Source organism: Manis javanica, chromosome 11 (assembly GCF_040802235.1).
Source record: "Manis javanica isolate MJ-LG chromosome 11, MJ_LKY, whole genome shotgun sequence".
NCBI classification, from domain to species: domain Eukaryota; kingdom Metazoa; phylum Chordata; class Mammalia; order Pholidota; family Manidae; genus Manis; species Manis javanica.
This window is the reverse complement of record NC_133166.1, coordinates 17115257-17136386: the sequence shown is the minus strand read 5'-3', so window position 1 is coordinate 17136386 and position 21130 is coordinate 17115257. Positions and strand designations below refer to the sequence as shown.

The 21130-nt window shown below is 37.8% G+C and overlaps 1 protein-coding gene across 12 annotated transcripts in view; it reads right to left on the bottom strand.

The window, feature by feature from the left end:
- Positions 1 to 21130, bottom strand: part of NARS2 (asparaginyl-tRNA synthetase 2, mitochondrial) — a 193663-nt gene that overhangs the window by 86980 nt on the left and 85553 nt on the right. For all 12 annotated transcript variants that reach the window (XR_012122532.1, XR_012122530.1, XR_012122531.1 and 9 more), the window contains 3 exons: positions 8771 to 8903; positions 5430 to 5528; positions 5285 to 5322 (listed from right to left, as the gene is read on the bottom strand). Coding sequence is in view for 5 of the 12 variants with exons in the window: in XM_017650483.3 (XP_017505972.3) it covers positions 5285 to 5322; positions 5430 to 5528; positions 8771 to 8903 (270 nt within the window). In the remaining 7 variants the exon portion in view is untranslated. The remainder of the gene's footprint in view (positions 1 to 5284; positions 5323 to 5429; positions 5529 to 8770; positions 8904 to 21130) is intronic.

Sequence of the window (21130 nt, the reverse complement as noted above, 5' to 3'; positions counted from 1 at the left end):
AAACCTTGATGTGCTGCCTCCAGAGTCTAAGCTTTTAACTACTAAGATAATGCATAAACCATTTAAGAGTTTATTATGTTCAATCAAAACAAAAGATAATGGGCTCTGGGTTCTCCCTCTGACTCCACTAGTTACTAGATATGTAAATCACTTCACCTTAATGAAAGCATTTTACAAATTTTTGTAATGTGCTACACAAACATTAAAACATTAAGTATTTGCACTTGTAAAATAAGGCAATTGGACTATATTGTCTAAAGTTCTTCACTGCTTAGACATTCTATTGTTCTCTATTCCATCAATTACTTGATATGATCTACTCATTATACTGAGAAACAGAAAAGCAGTCAAAACGGGAAGCACTAGGATTTTGTGCCATTGGTATGTTACTGGTACATTATTAAGAAAAATATGGCTATCTCATGTCTCCATATCTTTGTTATTCTGGATCTTCTGCTCTACTCCCTCCCACAGCTTAAGATGAGACACAGCTTTCAAGTTCAAATTACAGCTGGACATTGGATATCCTTAATGGACCTCATCAACTCTCTCTACTAATTTTTTCTTGACATGTACAGAGAATAATATTTCTTCTCCTTACCAAAAACTCTTTCCAAAGTGCTCTGAACAAGGAAGATATTATGATATTGCATGATACAGTGTCAAACTACCTTCATATTTCAAATTGTTTATTGTTGAATGAACAAAATTATTCTGAAGCTGTTGGAGTAAAATTTCTAAACTAAAGAGATCATTATTAGCATTCTTCCCCTCAAATTCACAGATAAATGAAGAGCAAATAAAAACATAACTACTCACTATTTCAAAACCTTAATACTATGAAGGAAATGTAAGATAATTCTATTTCTGCTTATAAAGACTAAATTCAGTTACTACATAAGACCTTTAAAAATATACTTTCACATAAAATAATTATAAGAAGTACTCAAGAATACACTGAAATCTATCCAAAAGAATACAAGTCACATGGTATCATTTATGTGTGCATGTGTGTGTGTGTGCACATGCATGTGTGTATCTATTTCATGGAGTGTTCTGATTCTAACTCCTCATGTTTAGGTCCATTATCATGTCCTCTCATGACTGTTAAAATCTTTAGTTTCAACGACTGGCAAAGCCTCCTTCATTTCTGGCACCCACGGCCTTGACAATTTTCAGCATTATGTCATTTATGTATGCCCTTCTGGTACTCAGTTGTCTCTTCACTTCTAGCTTCTGGAACTTTTTTACTTTCTAGTGAACTCAACAGTGCATTTAAAAGGACTTTTAACATTTTAACTAGCATTTTCAGATGTTCTGCAGGAGTGTTTTCAAGTTATCTAAACTATTATACTGCTTAAGCAGTATGGTCATTTGACCTTTCAACAATATAAGACAGACAAGTTATCACTTTATAGATGAGGCACCTGAAGTTCAGAAAGGTTAAAGATTTACTATTCATCAAGGTCATAGCTGTCATTAAATAATTGTCCATGAAAATAGTGAATTATTCATCTTTTTCTCTAGATTTTAAATTCTATAAAAGGACCAATCCATGCCTATTTGCACTCCTCAATCCTCAATAATTAACACAGTGCCTAACTCATAGAAGGTAGTCAATAAATATTTGTTGAAAAATATTAATTAATTAATTCATGGCAAATAAGTGGTACATCCAGAATTAAATCCAGGTCCTCTGAACCACAGTTCACTACACTCACTGTCTCAAGTGAAAATTGGTATGAATTAATAGGAAACCTCTGAGAGAGGACCTACGCTAAGGGAGAATATCCTCACTCACGATGGTCACTCAAATGTCATTTATTCATTCACTCAGTTATCAATAAATATTTACTGAGTTCCTGTAAGAGGCTCTGTGCTGAGCGCTGGTGGGGTAACAGTGAGCAAAATAAACAAGCCCTTGAACACACAAGAAATGAAAGAGACTAAACAAATAATTGTACACAGAAATTTAAACCACACTATGATTTGTGCTGGGTGGAATGGATGATGGTGATGGTGATGACTGACATGGCTCAGCCCATGAGGTCATTTCCCAACCTCAATATTTTATAGACAGGGATTCCAAAGCACAGTAGGTAAGTGATACGTGAGGTGGAGCTACAACTATTCCATTATTCCCTGGCCCTTTCAAATGAAGTGCAGGGTGCCTGAAAGCATGAGCTTTGAAATCAGATGGAAATGAGTTTGAGCGCCTATTTCATCTTTTGTTATGAAGATAAAATGAACTGTTAATGTATGTAAAGTTTATCACTGTGTTGCAGACAGTAAATATTCAATAAATGGTGGATTTTTTTCTCCTACCTAGGATCTTATTATGTAGGAATTGGGTAACTTCTCTTAAGAGCTCCTCCGTGGTTTTGGGTCACAAGCAAAGATTCCTTGCGGTGTTCACATTATCTCTTTTCTTATACTTAATTACAACTTTTATCAATAAGCTTATGTCCCAAACTCTCCTGTAAACTCCAGACCTGTATACTCAAACTTCACATCTTCATGTGACTATCTGAGAAGCACCTCAATCTTAACATAACACCTGATGATGATGATCCTGATACCATCCCTCCAAACCCAGCCAGTTGTGGCCTTCCCACTTTCAGGTAATGGCCAACTTCAGTTTTGCAGCTGTATGAGACAAGATTTGATGTCATCCTTGACTCTTCTCATTCTCAGCAAATTCTGTTTGCTCTGTCTTTATACTATATCCAGAATAGAATGACTTCTCTCTATTGCCACTATCCTAGGCTATGATGGTTAATTTTATGTGTCAACCTGGCTGGGCTATGGTACTCAGATATTTGATCAAACATTATTCACGATGTTTCTAAAAAGGCTGTTTTTTGAAATTAACATTTAAATCAGTGGACTCTGACTAAAGCATATTGCCCTCCATAATGTGGGTGGGCCGCATCCAATCAGCTGGAGGCCTTAGCAGAACAAATGGCCAGCCTCCCCCAAGAAAGAAGGAATTTTGCCAGCAGATTGCCTTTGGACTCAAACTGCAACTCTTCCCTGAGTCTCTAGTTGCTGGACTACTCCATCAGAATTCTGAACTTGCCAAACTTCTGCAACTGCATGAGATAATTCCTTAAAGTAAGTCTTTATATATACATATCACATTGGCTTTGTTTCTCTGAAGAACCCTAATATATGCCCAAACCACCATTTCCTGTCAGAAGACTCTAATCATCCCCTAGTTGGTTCTCTGCTCTCCTGCTTGTCCTATCAAAGCCTGTTCTCAAGTGATCCTGTTAAATCCAATTCAGATCTTGTCAGCCCTCTGCACAGAACCCTCCAATGGCTTACCCACCTCTCCAAGCAAAAACTCAAACTCCTCAGTGACCTACAGGGCCCCACATTATTTTCCCCACTTCTTTCCTCCTTTCTTACTTTATCTTCTGTTATCCTCTTCCCTTTTTCACTACTATTACTTGAACACAGGGTTGCTCTGATCTCAGGGCATTTGTACTTGCTATTCTCTGCCTGAAATATTTCTTTTTATTAAGGTATCACTGATATAGACTTATGAAGGTTTCACATGAAAAACATTGTGGTTACCACATTCACCCATATTACCAAGTCCCCCCCATGCCCCATTGAAGTCACTGTCTGTCAGTGCAGGAAGATGCCACAGAGTCACTACTTGTCTACTCTGTGCTACACTGTCTTCCCCATGACCCCCACACCATGTGTGCCAATCATAATACCCCTCAATCCCCTTCTCCCTCCCTCCCCACTACCCTCTCCCACCCCTCCCTTTGGTAGCCATTAGTCCCTTCTTGGAGTTAGGGGGACCCTCCTACACTGCTGGTGGGAATGTAAATGTTCAACCATTGTGGAGAGTAGTATGGAGGTTCCTCAAAAAACTAAAAATAGAAATACCATTTGACCCAGGAATTCCACTCCTGAAATATTTTTTTCCCACACATCCATATAGCTAGTTCTCATAATTTCTTTAGATCTTTATTCAAAAATCATCTCAGTGAGATCTTCCCTGCCACACTATCTAAAATTCTATTTCTTCACTCTTTTTTCTTACCTTCTGTGTCTTCTCTGGGCTTTTTTCCTCTTAGAATTGCTCATTCTCACAGACTTTATGTTTTACTTATCTACTTTACATCTTGGCTATTATTATATCCATCAGAAGTGCAAGCTCAATGAGGGCAGAGAATTTTATCTGCTTTGTTCATTGCTGTAAGACAGGTATTAGATTCTAGAATGACGTGTGGCACATAGTAAGTATTCAATATGTGTTTAAGTGAAAAAAAAAAAATCTCAGGCTTTCACGTGTCCTTCGCTGTCTTTTGGTTCTTCATCACAGGGCTCCCGACTGTTTCCTCTGTTTCTGACCCCGGGTCTGCTGCCCTGCTGTTTGCTCAGGCTCCCAACTCAGAACGTTGACCTGTAGCCTGAAGGTCTAGGCTGATAGCTGAAATTCTTGGCTCAGTCAAGTCTGCCAAGTTTTTCTTATTCTTGTCCTCAAGGACAGGTTGAGTTCTTTACTCTCCTAGAACAAAAACTTCCTGAACCTAAAGATGGCAAGTGAAGAATGATACCAACTTATGTTCAGAAACAATTTCTATTCTGAATATCAAACTGAGTATACTGTACCTACCATGAATACTGTCTTATAAAAATTTTTAGCACTGTGTATTTTAGGTTTGCTTTTTGTTCTTTTCCATTTCAAGTACGTGTTTGTTTTATGATAAACTGAAAAAGAACAGGCTATCTGGTTAATATGGTTGGTGGAATAAACAACCACTCCAATATCAAGTATGACTTGAATAGGACTGTTGTGGAAATGAAACAATAGGATATGTTTTATACTTAAAACACAGATTTTAGGCTTAAAAAAAGTGAAAAATCAGTTTAGAATATACTACAGATTTTAGTAAGTGAAATTAAAGAAGAAAAAGAAAAAAGACTGAGGCAGGAAAACTGAGGGGCAGACATTGCATGCATATATTTTAAGTTTGTTTTTTACTCAAGCCAAATATTTTGTTTATTAAAGTTAGTAATTGTTTGAGTTACATTTATACAGTTAATAATCACTATGCTCATTTATCTTGCTATGATTTACTCATTTATTTATTCATGAAACATTGATTATCAACTATGAACCAGACACAAAAGCCATAAAAATAAAACATGGGCTTTCCTTGAGTGTGATAAGCAGATACATAAATAAAAAACTTTAATACAGTGTGATAAATACAATGATACAGTATGAATAAAGTTCAGAGAAAGTATAGTATGTACTTACATTACAAAGTTGTTTTTAAGCATATGTTCTAATCTGTCCTTGGAAAGAAAAGAGAAAAAAACTATTAAATGTAATTATATTTACTATATGTAATCAGCACATTTAAAGAGGAGCAGTGTTGGACTCTACCTACAAAACTAATTACCTTTTGGCCAGAAGCTATGAATTTGTAACAGAGTTCAACATCTTCAGGACAATTTGAGAGGACTGTCGTTGTTGTAGTTTTGAAGAGCCCCTCCATTACCTAAGAGAAATGACAAAGAGTTGCCTGATGAGTAAGCTCTTTTATATGAAAAACCTGTTCACGGCCTTGTGCGGACTGCTTTCCAGGTTTTAGTAGGTATAAATCTATTAGGTCTCTTAATCCTTGAATGTATTACAGCACGTTAGTTCAGTCTGCAGAATGAGTAGATGAAGCATTGTAACTTCTCAGAAGGGTTTTTTAAAAAGTACAGAAAAATGTCTGAATCTTTTGTTAACAGTTTCAGTACTGGTATTGAAGGGGGATGTCAAATGAATACTAAAACTGATTAATGTCTCTCTAAATTTCAATATACTCACTTGTAGAATCAGGACTATAACAGACATTGGTAAATGAAAGTAAACTGTAAAATTAGGGAAGTAGTAAGCTGTATCTACATCTAAATATGTGGATTTTTACATTGTGAAGGCATAAAGTAAAAATAATACAAATCAGTGTATAAGAATTCATTTTATCAGGGGTTCCATAGACATCTCATGGGAAAAACTTGTTCTTAGAAGAAAAAAGTGATTTGAATGGAATATATTTCTAAAATAGTTTGAATCAAAAATAAAGTTTTTGAAGTCAGTGAGATCACATTAGGACCTCCAATTTTGTGCTCAAAAGATACATACCCTTGTTAAGTAGAGGCTGCCTCAGAAGCAGGTACCTCCTTTCCTGCTGTGTGGCAGTGGTGCCCTTACCAAGGCTGGACACCCTGGGGGCATGAATATCTATGGAAGTAAGTTAATATGATCGGAGGTAGGAAAGTGCTTAATAACCAAGTGACAACCAGATATATTTATTCACATACATATAAAGTTTTTATACTTAACATTTATTTTTATGTATACTTCACATATATATATATTTTGTATAGGAGTAAGGAATAACTTGATGAAATAAGAGCTAAAGGCTAAAGATATTTTGCCTTGGGGTTAGATCACCTTTAGTCTAGCAGTGAGATACAGACATCACTAGGTAACTGAATGATTTACGAAGGGTCATACCCCTCAGTCTCTAAAAGAAGCTGATGCATAGTGGGAGGAATAAAGAAAAGGGAGACTGGAGAGTGCACCTGCACTCTGAGGGACACAATATACTGTCTGCACAATGAAGACTTTGACCACGGGGGCTGTTAAATCGGTGTCTTTCATGAGCTGTAAATTTCCATTCAAAGAAAAAAATCACTGGTTTCTCTACCCTTGACTTTCAGACTATGCTCTATAAATATATTTGAAGAAAACAGAAACTTAACCGAAAGGTTAGCACAACCCTTAGATGTCTTAAAAATATATTACTCAATAGCACTAAAATAGTAATATTTAATTGCTTATACTTCATGAGGGGAAAAAATCCTGTTATAAGATTCTGAGTTAATGAAGACTGCTCTTCATAAAGATTATAATTTCCACAGAATGTAACTCATAAAAGGGAGAAACAACTCTTTGTTGGTGGGGGGAGGGGTGGCTGTGCATTTCAGGGTGTTGAACAGCATCCCTAGCCTTTACCCACTAGGTGCCAGTAGCAACGACTCTCCCCTTTTCCCCAGCCCACTTTCTAGTAGGGACAACCAAAAATGTCCCCTTGGATACACTGATCTAAAGCAATCAGTGGGAGGTGTTTAAGAATATGTAATAGGATACTCTGGTGTGTGGCCAGAACACCCCTTCAGTACCAAGAGCTGCGTCTGCTGGGAATACTAAATGCTGGTAGTTCACAGCTGAGTCCCTCTTCTAGAACTGTCCAGGCCAAGAATGCTTTCTTACCCAAGAATATGCCTCTTCACAAGGCTAGACTATGTCCAATGCTGGTTCATGGGAAAGACACAAGGGCTCACCCACTGACCTTCATACAGGACAGCTAAGAAGAACAATTCTAGCTCCTCCTAGAGCTGGGTCAGGCCTGTGTCTGTGAGCGCATCACAGTTCAACTTTTCGCTCTACCCTATGCTACTTTCTTCCTTTCCTTACAGGTGGTGTTCTCAAGCATTCCCTGATAAACCTCTGCACAGAAATCTCTACTTTAGTGTTTGTTCACTAGGAAATCCAACCTAAGACCGGATAATAAAATAGTGAGTCTATTCTATATGGTGGTACATGTGGTGTTTATGTTTTAAGTGGTATTGGATCATTCACTGAGTGAATAAGAATAGAAAACTATATAAATGAATAGAGGGAAGAGTTGATGAAAATTGCTAAAATAAACATAATGTAATTACAAATCCAAACTAAGATATTAACCAAAATAGTACTGGATAGAGAATTCAAAATAACAACAGTTAATTTCTGGGCACTTACTTAGTGCCGTGAAATATGCTATGTGCTTTATATACATCTGTTTAATCCCTAACTACCCTATGAAATAGGAATTATTATTCCTACTTTATAGATGAGGAAACTGAGGCTCAGAGAAATTAAGTCCTTTGTTTACAGTCACAGAGCAAGTAAGTGGTAGAGCTAGGAACCAATCCCTGGTCCACCCAACTCTAAAGTTTGTGTGCTCTATCTGGATTATGGCCATGACCTCCCAAATGGGCTCCTGCCCCTATTTTTATCTTCCTATAAATCATTCTTCATATTGCTGCTGAAAAGATGTTTAGAAAATATAACTGCACATGGCCTTTTCCAGCTGAGAGCTCCTTCTCCTGTATCTTTTTGATTAAGTTCAAACTCTTCAGCCTGAACACCAAGTCTTTCTTCCATAATCTGACCGTGACTTCCTCTCCGGCCTCATCCCTTGCCCTGCAAACAGAGCTCTGACGGCTCGTGTGGATGTGTTCTAAATAGCTGTATAGATGCTTCTCTAACTATAGGGATGTTTTATTTATTTGCTTAGCAAATACAAGAGCTACTATTCACTGATCCTGCTATATGCCAGACCCAATACAAGGTGCTTTTTACTCCTTACAATAACCTTATGAAATAGACACTATCATTCTCATTTTATACTTGAAGCAGCTAAAGATCATCAAGATTAGGTAACATCCTAGCTATATACTTTATTCTCTGGTTTTCAAAGTTAATGGCAGTGCTGGGATATGAACTTATATCTGTCTGACTCTTACACTTTAAACTATTACATTAAGGGCATTCAGTAGATGTTTATCAAATTAAGTAGTTCTCCATCTTCTTTATTCAATAAACACTGTAATGCACAGATGTCTGAGGTGAAGTGTATATGGAAGCATTTTAATGTCACAGACGTCTAACAATTAGAAACTATTTTAAAATCTGTGTACCTACCTGCATGAGATCTTGAAGGTTCTCAATAAAAGAAATCTCTGCTTCTACCATATAAAACTCTGCCAGGTGTCTTCGGCTCTGAGAATTCTCTGCCCGGAATGTTGGACCAAAGGTAAACACTTGAGTAAAAGCTCTGCAATTCAAGATTAAGGGTATAAAAATAGGATTCACATGATTTATTTTAAGTTTTTGAAATATGCAGTGAACTCTTTAAAAAAAAAGTTTTGTGCCTGTGTCCACAAATCCACACATATTAGCTGCTATATTTCTCTAAGGGGTGATAATAATCGTTTCATTAAAAATGTTACATTTATAGAAACCATTTTATCCCAAAGGAATTTGCAAATGCTCTACAAACCCTATGGCTCACTAAATATAGAATTATAACCACTTCTGGGTGCACTCTATTGCAGCTGCCTTACACAGCAGGCAACTACACTTCACAGCAATGAAGAACAAAGTAAAGGAAAAATACCACAGCCCAGGAAGTCACTGAGAGAACTGAGACAGCAACCGTTAAAACTAGAATTTGGTGTGGTAGAGTACGCTTATTATTTTTTAAACATGTGGGAAAAAAATCATAAATAATGATTTGCCTTGTTCAAAGTCTACCCAAGACCTTCACAACTGCCCAAGTATTTCAATAAATGCTGAATGGCCCCAAAATTGGGGTAAGTACAGATTTTGAAGAACTATCTACTTTATTCTCTGGTTTTCAAGAGGGACTATAGCTCAACAATCCAAACAGGGAAAGAAAAATTTTTATTTTTAAATTCTTGCCGAGAAGTGGACACTCTACATTCATTCTTTAACACTTTTCATCTAGTCTCCCTCATATGGATACAGGGCAACAACTGAGATTAGATCAAGGATATATGAAGTAATGAATATTTCCTGAGTACCATCTAATCTTTGAATTTTAAGGTTTTGTTAGAACAAAGTAAGGGACTTGGGGCTCCTTACCTACCACCCTGAGCACTCTTCATTTGTCTGTCATCAGTCAAATAAAACTAAGGCCAGTAAACACAGGGCAGAAAATAGATGGACTGCAGATGAACATACAAGTGGGTTTTTTGTTTTCTTTTCTTTTTTTAAGTAAAGATACTCTGGGAAATGAAACAGTAAAACAATAACAGTGGAAATCAAGAGATTTATTTTTTTCTTTCAAAAGGCGATTTCGGTTAAGGCCTAGCTGGTAAGAAGCTTAGGAATTTGTTTTGGTTCTACAGCCATCTTCCTGAGACCTTGTAAATTAATCTCTGAGAATCTTACTTTTTAAAGGAAAGATAAACAGTAAGAATTCAAAAATATTTCTATGGAAACCTCTCTCCCAAGATTGAGATCCAGACTGGCCTACATGAATGTTCCTGAAAATACTGAAACTGCCTTGTGCAAAATACAAACTGTTGCCCTGATCCCAAAAAAACAAACAGAAAACAAAATAATGAACAATCCTGCTTTTCTTTTTACATTTTCCCCTGCTCTGTTCAACTCAATTAATTCATCTCGTCACCAAAACCAGATCCTCCACTGCCCAGATTTCCCGTATCATACTGATCACAAATTATATTGTTTACATCTAGGAAAATTCTAGAATCTCGAGACTCTTCTTTGTCTCCATGGATACGGTCTTAGTGAAAGCTGTGTCTTGCTCTGAGAACTACAGTGGCTTCTTAACTAGTGTCTGCCACCTGTTTTACTTCCTTCCAGCCCCAAACTATGAATTTTCAAACTCAAGTCTGGTTCTGTCAGCCCTAATTTAAAAATCTTCAATGATTCCCCACTGCTCAAAAGATAAAATTGAAACTCCTAATTTTGATTTGACTTTCCTTCCTACAGCCTTCTCTCCAGGTAGACTAAACCCATTCTCCTGACACAGCATGTCCCTGCATACCTTTGGGTCTTTGCATAGGACATTGCCTACAGTGGAATGCTCACCCGCTGTTCCTCTCTCTCCAAATGGCAAATTTCCATGTATCCTTAAAAACTTGGTTCAGTGATCACTCTCTCTTTGCAACCTTAGCATACACCCCAAATTTATTGTTCCTTCTTTTATATAACACTTTGTTACATGAGATACAATGTTATCACTTGGAAATGTAATTATGTATTTCAGTGTCTTTCCCCCCAATAAACTATGACATTTTCCAGAACAGGAACCATGTTTTATTCATATTTGCATCTCCAGTGCCTAAGATAAAACAGGTGCTCATGTTAAATGAATGTGTACAAATGATGATGACAGGCTTCCTCAATTGTAAACTGGAAAAGCATAACATCCTCACAAACAGTAATGTTACAAATAATGTACAGAAAAATACTCAGATATATGTTACTGTGGCTGTTAGTTCCTAACTAAAATGAGTCAAACAATCTAGGCCGGTCCCAAACAACAAATTAAAAAATTATAAGCTAAGCTTCTAGTCTATGACTGCAGTCTCTAGATAGGCTGGCAACAGTATAACCAAATAAATAAAATGCTACTCTCACTGGTACTGCATCACAAGAAACTGTATACACAGATGTTTACTAACAATAAAGGCTATTTTGAGATTTTCTAGGGCATTAATAGGAACTACGTGCCATGGATGGAATTTACTTCAGGGCTGTGTGGGAGACTTCCAGGAAGCAGTTATCACCTTGAAATACAAGGAAGGTCAATGGGATTGCTGTCAAAAGAGACATGTACAGACAAAACAGTGGATTCTAAAAAGGACTACAAGTTCCAGTCACAAGGGCATCTGCCTGTCACATGTCAATTCCATGCAGGGTGGTCCAAGATGAATAGCAATATGGATTTTTTTCTCTTTAACTTGTGGGCCATACAAACCAGGGTGTGGTCTAGATCAGGCCCATGCATCAAAGTTAAATTACCCCTGGCATAAGGGGTTTCAGGATAGCTTAACGAAATCTTCAAGAAAGAGTGAAGTCAGATTCAACCAAAAAAAAATCCAAAAGCCCCCAAGAAACAAACTTAGAGGTGGTGAAAGAAAAGAGGAAATACACACCGACCAAGTAGTAAGCTCAAACCCAAATATGACTGGATGAGGCAGCTCTGGAAGAGCATAAAAAAGAACAAAATAATCTTGGAAGTGATGGGGATGGTGACAGGAACATTAGCCATGGATGCCTCTGCAATAGAGATTTTATATTTAACAATGGTTAATGATTTCCCCTGGCAATGCAGGGTAAGATCTCTAGCATAAAATACAGAAGAGGAAGACTAAGGAGTTATATTTTAATTACAGTCAGAATCAGGCTTTGACTGAGGTACTCGAGAGTTAAGTATTATTCTAATAGGGTAAGCAAAAATTGATGGCTGCTTCCTCTGAATTAACAGAAAGATAAAATGAACTAGAAGGGATGTTGAAAAACTGCTTAATTTGGCATCCAGTCTCTGAGCACAGGAATGTTTAAATCACTCAATGAATGACACCCTCTGTCAGCGTCCAGTGTTCTATTACAGAAGCAGTGATAGCTGTACTAGCAGTGATATTGGCTACCATGAGCAAGTGCCCCTTGTGGGCCAGGCATTAGATGTAAGAACCTTATGGTTAACTCAAACAGAAGTGTTACTTCTATTTCTCAGGCTAAGAAATTTAAGTTAGAGGGTTTAAGCAGCTTTCTCAAAAGCCATAGTCATAGCCAAATAAGCGGTGGAGGCCAGATTCAAGTCCACATCTGATTTCAAATGGTCAGAGCCTTAACCATGATATTAAATACTAATACTAAAGTAATTATATTCATAAGTGAACACTGACAAACCCAGGAAATTAAAGACAAATTTCTAATACACTACCCCCTTCTCAAAGATAACTAGGGTTAGTTTGGTATACTTTCCTTCTTTAGGAATTGCTTATCTGTTTTATGTGTTAAAATTATATTCTCTAGTATATGTTGCCTTCAAGTAAATAATGAGAATAACAACTTTTCATCAATATTTTGTAACTGTTAGCAACTCATTTAGTCTATCTGGTCTTCAAATTCTTACATGAGTGGGAGATGGGGGAAACTTGGCATTAATTTCTAGTATCTTTTGTAATAATTTTGCTTCTAGGTCCATATGTAATCACTCTTATTTTAATTTATGCTGATTTCTTCTTTTCTCTGTCTTACTCAAACATGGAAGCTATTCCCACCAATGCCTGGACCAACCATCATTTAAAATGAGATCTGAGAACAAGGCCATTTCTAAAATAAGATACAAAACCAGGTGAAAGGCCAGTACTGCTGTGAAAAGAGACCAGCAGAAAAGAAAACACTCAGTACTAAAAAGCATTCTTGTGCCAAATTAGGGAGAAAGGGAAGCTATATAAGGAAAGGCCATGAGCCTGGAGTTGATGTTTAAGATAACAAAAGTACACTTAATACACACCGACCAAGATAGCTACAAAAATGACTTAAAAAAAATAAAAAGTAAAGTTACCAGAATAAGGTTCTACAAAGGTTATTTTCTCCCTTGGCCATTTATTCATTCTGGCCCTGAAATTTAAGAGCCAATCTTTGTATTCTAAAAGAATAATTGCTGTTCTGCAGCTAGGGAAGCACTTTCCACTCAGCAAAAGGTGGTTCAGCAACTTTCCCTAAGTCTTTCTCCCCACCCACAGCTACCCTCAACCTCCTATCTCAGTTCAGCCAATATTCACTGAACTGAAGTAAACTCAAAGGCAGCTTTAAACTGGCTTTTAAAACAGTCTTTGTCAAATACAGATGGCCAACAGGCATATGAAAAGATGCTCCACATCGCTAATAATCAGGGAAATGCAAATCAAAACCATAATGAGGTATCACCTTACACCAGTCAGAATGGCCACTATCCAAAGACAAGAGGATGTCTTTGGTGAGGATGAGAAACTGTTGGTGGGAATGTCGATTGGTACAGCCACTGTGGAAATCAGTATGGAGGGTCCTCAAAAACTAAAAATAGAAATACCATTCAACCCAGAAATTCTAGTTCTAGGAATTTACCTGAAAGAAACAAAATCCCTCCTTTGAAAAGACATATGCACCCCTATGTTTATTGCCACATTATTTATAATAGCTAAGATATGGAAGCAACCAAACTGTCTATCAATAGATGAATGGATAAAGAAGATGTGGTACATATACACAATGGAATATTACTCAGCCTAAAAAAGGAAATACTGCCATTTGCAACAACGTGGGTTGACCTAGAGGTTATTATGCTGAGTGAAATAAGCCAGGTGGAGAAAGACAAATACCATATGATTTCAGTTATTTGTGGACTTTAAGAACAAAACAAAATGAACAAAATATCAGTAGACTCACAGACATTGAGAAGTGACTGGTGATGACCATGGGGGAAGGGTTAGGGTGGGTAGGTGGGAAGTGTGAGGGGGATAAAGGGCACAAAAATTCTCAAACATAATCTAAGTTGGTCACAGAGATGGTAGTACAGCATGGAGAATATAGCCAATGATTCTGTAACATCTTACTATGTTGACACATAGTAACTGTACTAGTGGGAGTAAGGAATTAAAAATATGGGTAACTGTTGAACCACTGTGTTGTATACTTGAAACTAATATAAGACTATTTATCAATAAATTTTTCTCCTAACTTAACCACTGAACACCTCTTCAAAAAATAAAATAAAACAAAAAACAAACATGTAACTGGATGTGCTTATGACATGTACATGTGAAAAGTTCCAACTGTAATCAGCAGTTACTTTTACTTTACATAAACTAAGATTACTCTGGCTAACACTTTGGATACATTCACTATCTTGACTGTGGTGATGGTTTCTTGTGTATGCATATGTCAAACTCATAGAATTATGCACTCTAAAAATTTTTTTAAAAAGTCTTTGTCAGTGGTATTCCCATGATTCAGAAAATAATCATCTATTTTACTGCTGCTTTATATCCATTGGATTATCAGTACTGTGGCTTACTTGTTATTCATTGTTCCTACATGCCTTGAACGAGTGGACTCCAGGCACCATCTTTTCAGCTTTCCCCTATTCCTTTAACTATCCTGTAGTACACTTGGTGGACAGGTATAAAAGAGACAGAAGAGATGGAGCTCTCTTCATTTCATTCATGTCAAGATGTCTTAGGGAGAATACAGTCCAAAATCTAAAAATTCTTTACCTATTGCTAAACATTTCTGCAAAATTAATTTTCTCTAACATGTCCTAGATATTTGATTTGGAACACTGTTTGATTTGGAACTGCAGTCCAAGCAAAATTTAAATGTAATTGTATAATGAGATTCAAAATTTAATGGATGACAATAATCCTGTTAAAGGGAATGGAGGGTTAGCTACTCTTCAGCGAGACGATGTGAACTGAACTGGAGAAAGGCCATTCCAGCAGAGAGAACACCAAGCACACATGCCCTGAGGCAGGGAAGAGCCTGACCCATCTGAAGCAAGATGAATAGTCAGAGGTGAGGTCAAAGAGGTAGGAAGAGATTAGAACATGTAGGGCCTTCCCTGTAAGCCATGGTAAGCAGAGTCTGGGTTTTATTTGATACTCCCTGAAATACCCTCTCTGGAAACATTTAATGCTGTATTCTCTTAGCATTCCTCCTTCATCTGACCCTCATCTCTGCCTCCACCTACATTCTACTCTAGGTGTTCATTAAACATTAGATCCTCAAACTCAATCTTAGACCTTGTTCTTTTCTCATTGTATGCATTCTCCCTAAAAGATGTCATCTCAGCCAAAAATTTCAATTAACTATCCACAGCACACAATTCACAGCCTTCTTCTTTAACTTCCAGAAGCATATATCCATCTATGTAGACAATCCTTTCACTTCTCCCCAATGGAACTCATGCGTCCCCCACCATGCCCCACTTTGACTTCAGTCTTCTTTCAAACCTATCAGGGCAAGGGCAGTGTTCCCATTAGGCTTGTTAACACCACCATGTACAACTGTTTACAACACCTTTCAAAAAACATGACACATATGAATGTGATGGTTTAATGTCCATCTCCTTCATTAGATTTAAAATTCCATAAACAACCTTATTTATTTTTTGGTTCATACAGTATCCTCAGTCTTAACTCAATGCTTGACACATACTAGACAATATTTGTCAAATAAGCAAATAACTCATTTTCTATGAAATATGCTGATACGCAAACTGAATCATTGAAACAGCATTGGCACGGGGTGAGGAGAGAGGAGTAAGAAGCAAACAGTTATCAGTTACTAAGCACAAAAACACTGCTACTCTCTGAAATAATTTCTCACAGAAGGCATTAGGATGTAACACAATTAGTTTTCTGAAAAGTCACTTCCCACATACTGGTTTTTACTATGTAGCAACAAGCACATCTTTGAAAAGGAGTAGGTCAGGTGAACTTCTTGAATTAGCAAGGATTTTATTTTTTGAGAAACTAAAATAGTACCACATAAAAAAATCCTAAGTCTTATTCTATGTAGGCAGAGTGGCACCTGCTTCTCTGGCTTCTGCCACAATAGATACTGAAAGTTAAAACAATTATTGCCAGGCAGAGCCAAGATGGCGGTGTGAGTAGAGCAGCAGAAATCTCCTCCCAAAACCTCATATATTTTTGAAAATACAGCAAAGACAACTCTTCCTAAAAGAGAGACCAGAAGACACAGGACAACAGCCAGATCACATCCACACCTGCGAGAACCCAGCGCCTCGCGAAGGGGATAAGATACAAGCTATGGCCTGGGGGGACCAGAGCACCCCACACCCCAGCTCCAGGCGGGAGGAGAGGAATCAGAGCGGGGAGGGAGAGGGAGCCCAGGACTGCTCAATAGCCAGCCCTAGCCATCCGCACCAGAGTGCAGACACAGTGTATGCCTGGGGTCCTGGATACTACGGAAACAGGACAGTAAGACCTGTGAGCGGGTCCTAGCAGTCGGCACCCTGGAGACAAAGAAAAGCGAGTGCTTTTTGGAAGTCTTAAATGGACAGGGACCCCACAGCCGGATGGAAGCATCCTGGGACACTTAGACCAGCAGCAGGGAACTCCGGGCAACCTAAACCCCTGGATAGCAGGGCAGCTCAGAGGCCCCTCACGGAGATAAACAGCCTCCTGGCCATTCCCCCTCCAAAGCAGCTCCACCATATCGGAGCTGCAGCCTAAGGCAGGTCACATCCACAGCTACAGCGGAGATAAACTCCATAGCGGCCGGGCAAGAATCAGAAGCCCCATCTGTGCACAGCTGCCCAGCAATAGCCACTAGAGGTCGCTGTTATCCCAGGAGAGGAAGGCCACAAACCAACAAGAAGGGAAGTTCTTCCAGCCGTCACTCGTGCCAGCTCTACAATCTCTATTGCCATGAAAAGGCAAAATTTGACGCAAAGATTACAGAGACAACACCTGAGAAGGAGACAGACCTAACCAGTCTTCCTGAAAAAGAATTCAAAATAAAATTCATAAACATGCTGGAGATGCACAGAAATATGTAAGAGCTAAGGGATGAAGTCTGGAGGGAGATAACAGACATCCGGAGGGAGATTACAGAAGTGAAACAAACTCTGGAAGGATTTATAAGCAGAATGGATAAAATGCAAGAGGCCATTGATGGAATAGAAACCAGAGAACAGCCTTCTTCTTTAACTTCCAGAAGCATATATCCATCTATGTAGACGATCCTTTCACTTCTGACCAAGGAAGAATGCATAGAAGCTGATGCAGAGAGAGATAAAAGGATATACAGGAGATCAATATTAAGAGAAACAATATTAGGAGAATATTAAGAGAACTGTGTGACCAATCCAAAAGGAACAATATCCGTATTATAGGGGTACCAGAAGAAGAACGGAGAGAAAAAGGGATAGAAAGTGTATTTGAAGAAATAATGGCTGAAAACTTCCCCAAACTGGGGGAGGAAATAATCGAACAGACAACGGAAATACACAGAACTCTCAACAGAAAGGACCCAAGGAGGACAACACCAAGACAAATAATAGTTAAAATGGCAAAGATCAATGACAAGGAAAGAGTTTTAAAGGCAGCTAGAGAGAAAAAGGTCACCTATAAAGGAAAACCCATCAGGCTATCATCAGACTTCTCAACAGAAACCTTACAGGCCAGAAGAGAATAGCATGATACATTTAATGCAATGAAACAGAAGGGCCTTGAACCAAGTATACTGTATCCAGCATGATGATCATTTAAATATGAAGGAGGGATTAAACAATTCCCAGACAAGCAAAAGTTGAGGGAATTTGCCTCCCACAAACCACCTCTACAGGGTATTCAAGAGGGACTATTCTAAATGGGAGCACTCCTAAGACTAAACAGATGTCACCAGAGAAAACAAAATCATAGCAAAGACAGCAGACCAACCAAATACGAACTAAAGGCAAAAAATAAAATCAACTACTCACTAAACGCAGTTAAAGGGAATACGAAAGAGCACAGAATAAAACAACCAACATATAAAGAATGGAGGAGGAGGAATAAGAAGGGAGAGAAGAAAAGAATCTCCAGACAGTGTATATAACAGCTCAATAAGCGAGCTAAGTTAGGCAGTAAGATACTAAAGAAGCTAACCTTGAACCTTTGGTAACCATGAATCTAAAGCCTGCAACGGCAATAAGTACATATCTTTCAATAGTCAACCAAAATGTAAATGGACTGAATGCACCAATCAAAAGACACAGAGTAATAGAAAGGATAAAAAAGCAAGACCCATTTATATGCTGCTTACAAGAAACTCACCTCAAACCCAACGACATGCACAGACTAAAAGTCCAGGGATGGAAAAACATATTTCAGGCAAACAACAGATAGAAGAAAGCAGGGGTTGCAGTACTAGTATCAGACAAAATAGACTTCAAGACAAAGAAAATAACAACAGATAAAGAAGGACATTCCATAATGATAAAGGGCTCAATCCAACAAGAGGATATAACCATTCTAAATATATATGCACCCAACACAGCAGCACCAGCGTATGGGAACAAATACTAACAGAACTAAAGGGGGAAATAGAAAGCAATGCATTCATTTTAGGAGACTTCAACACGCCACTCACCCCAAAGGATAGATCCACCGGACAGAAAATAAGTAAGGACACGGAGGCACTGAACAACACACTAGAACAGATGGACCTAACAGACATCTATAGAGCTCTACATCCAAAAGCAACATGATATACATTCTTCTCAAGTGCACATGGAACATTCTCCAGAATAGACCACATACTAGCTCACAAAAGGAGCCTCAGTAAATTCCAAAATATTGAAATTCTACCAACCAACTTCTCAAACCACAAAGGTATAAAACTATAAATAAATTCTGCAAAGAAAACAAAAAGGCTCACAAACACATGGAGGCTTAACAACATGCTCCTAAATAATCAATGGATCAATGAACAAATTAAAATAGAGATCAAGGAATATATGGAAACAAATGACAACAACAACACAAAGCCTCAACTTCTCCTGGGACGCAGCGAAAGCAGTCTTAAGAGGAAAGTATATAGCGATCCAGGCACACTTAAAGAAGGAAGAACACTCCCAAATGAATGGTCTAACGTCACAATTATCGAAACTGGAAAAAGAAGAATAAATGAGGCCTGAAGTCAGCAGAAGGAGGGACATAATAAAGATCAGAGAAGAAATAAACAAAATTGAGAAGAATAAAGCAATAGAAAAAAATCAATGAAACAAAGAGCTGGTTCTTTGAGAAAACAAAATAGATAAGCCTCTAGCCAAACGTATTAACAGAAAAAGAGAATCAACACACATCAACAGAATCAGAAATGAGAATGGAAAAATCACGACAGACTCCACAGAAATACAAAGAATTATTAAAGACTTCTATGAAAACCTATATGCCAACAAGCTGGAAAACCTAGAAGAAATGGACAACTTCCTAGAAAAATACAACCTTCCAAGACTGACCAAGGAAGAAACACAAAAGTTAAACAAGCCAATTATGAGCAAAGAAATAGAAATTGAAAAGGTAATCAAAAAACTACCCAAGGACAAAACCCCAGGGCCATGCCAGACGGATTTACCTCGGAATTTTATCAGACATACAGAGAAGACATAATAGCCATTCTCCTTAAAGTTTTCCAAAAAATAGAAGAGTAGGGAATACTCCCAAACTCATTCTATGAAGCCAACATCACCCTAATACCAAAGCCAGGCAAAGACCCCACCAAAAAAGAAAATGACAGACCAATATCCCTGATGAATGTAGATGCAAAAATACTCAATAAAATATTAGCAAACAGAATTCAACAGTATATCAAAAGGATCATACACCATGACCAAGTGGGATTCATCCCAGGGATGCAAGGATGGTACAACATTCGAAAATCCATCAACATCATCCATCACATCAACAAAAAGAAAGACAAACACCACATGATCATCTTCATAGATGCTGAAAAAGCATTTGACAAAATTCAACATCCATTCATGATAAAAACTCTCAGCAAAATGGGAATAGAGGGCAAGTACCTCAACATAATAAAGGCCATATATGATGAACCTACAGCCAACATTATACTGAACAGCGAGAAGCTGAAAGCTTTTTCTCTGAGATCGGGAACTAGACAGGGATGCCCACTCTTCCCACTGTTATTTAACATAGTACTGGAGGTCCTAGCCATGGCAGTCAGACAAAACAAAGAAATACAAGAAATCCAGACTGGTAAAGAAGTTAAACTGTCACTATTTGCAGATGATATGATATTGTACATAAAAAACCCTAAAGACTCCACTCCAAACCTACTAGAACTGATATCGGAATACAGCAAAGTTGCAGGATACAAAATTAACACACAGAAATCTGTAGCTTTCCGATACACTGACAATGAACCAATAGAAAGAGAAATCAGGAAAACAATTCCATTCACAATTGCATCAAAAAGAATAAAATACCTAGGAATCAACCTAACCAAAGAAGTGAAAGACCTATACCCTGAAAACTACAAGACACTCTTAAGAGAAATTAAAGGGGACACTAACAAATGGAAACTCATCCCAATCTCTTGGCTAGGAAGAATTAATATCATCAAAATGGCCATCCTGCCCAAAGCAATATACAGATTTGATGCAATCCCTATCAAATTACCAGCAACATTCTTCAATGAAGTGGAACAAATAATTCAAAAATTCATATGGAAACACCAAAGACCCCGAATAGCCAAAGCAATCCTGAAAAAGAAGAATAAAGTAGGGGGGATCTCACTCCCCAACTTCAAGCTCTACTACAAAGCCATAGTAATCAAGACAATTTGGTACTGGCACAAGAACAGAGCCACAGACCAGTGGAACAGATTAGAGACTCCAGAAATTAACCCAAACATATATGGTCAATTAATATTTGATAAAGGAGCCATGGACATACAATGGCAAAATGACAGTCTCTTCAACAGATGGTGCTG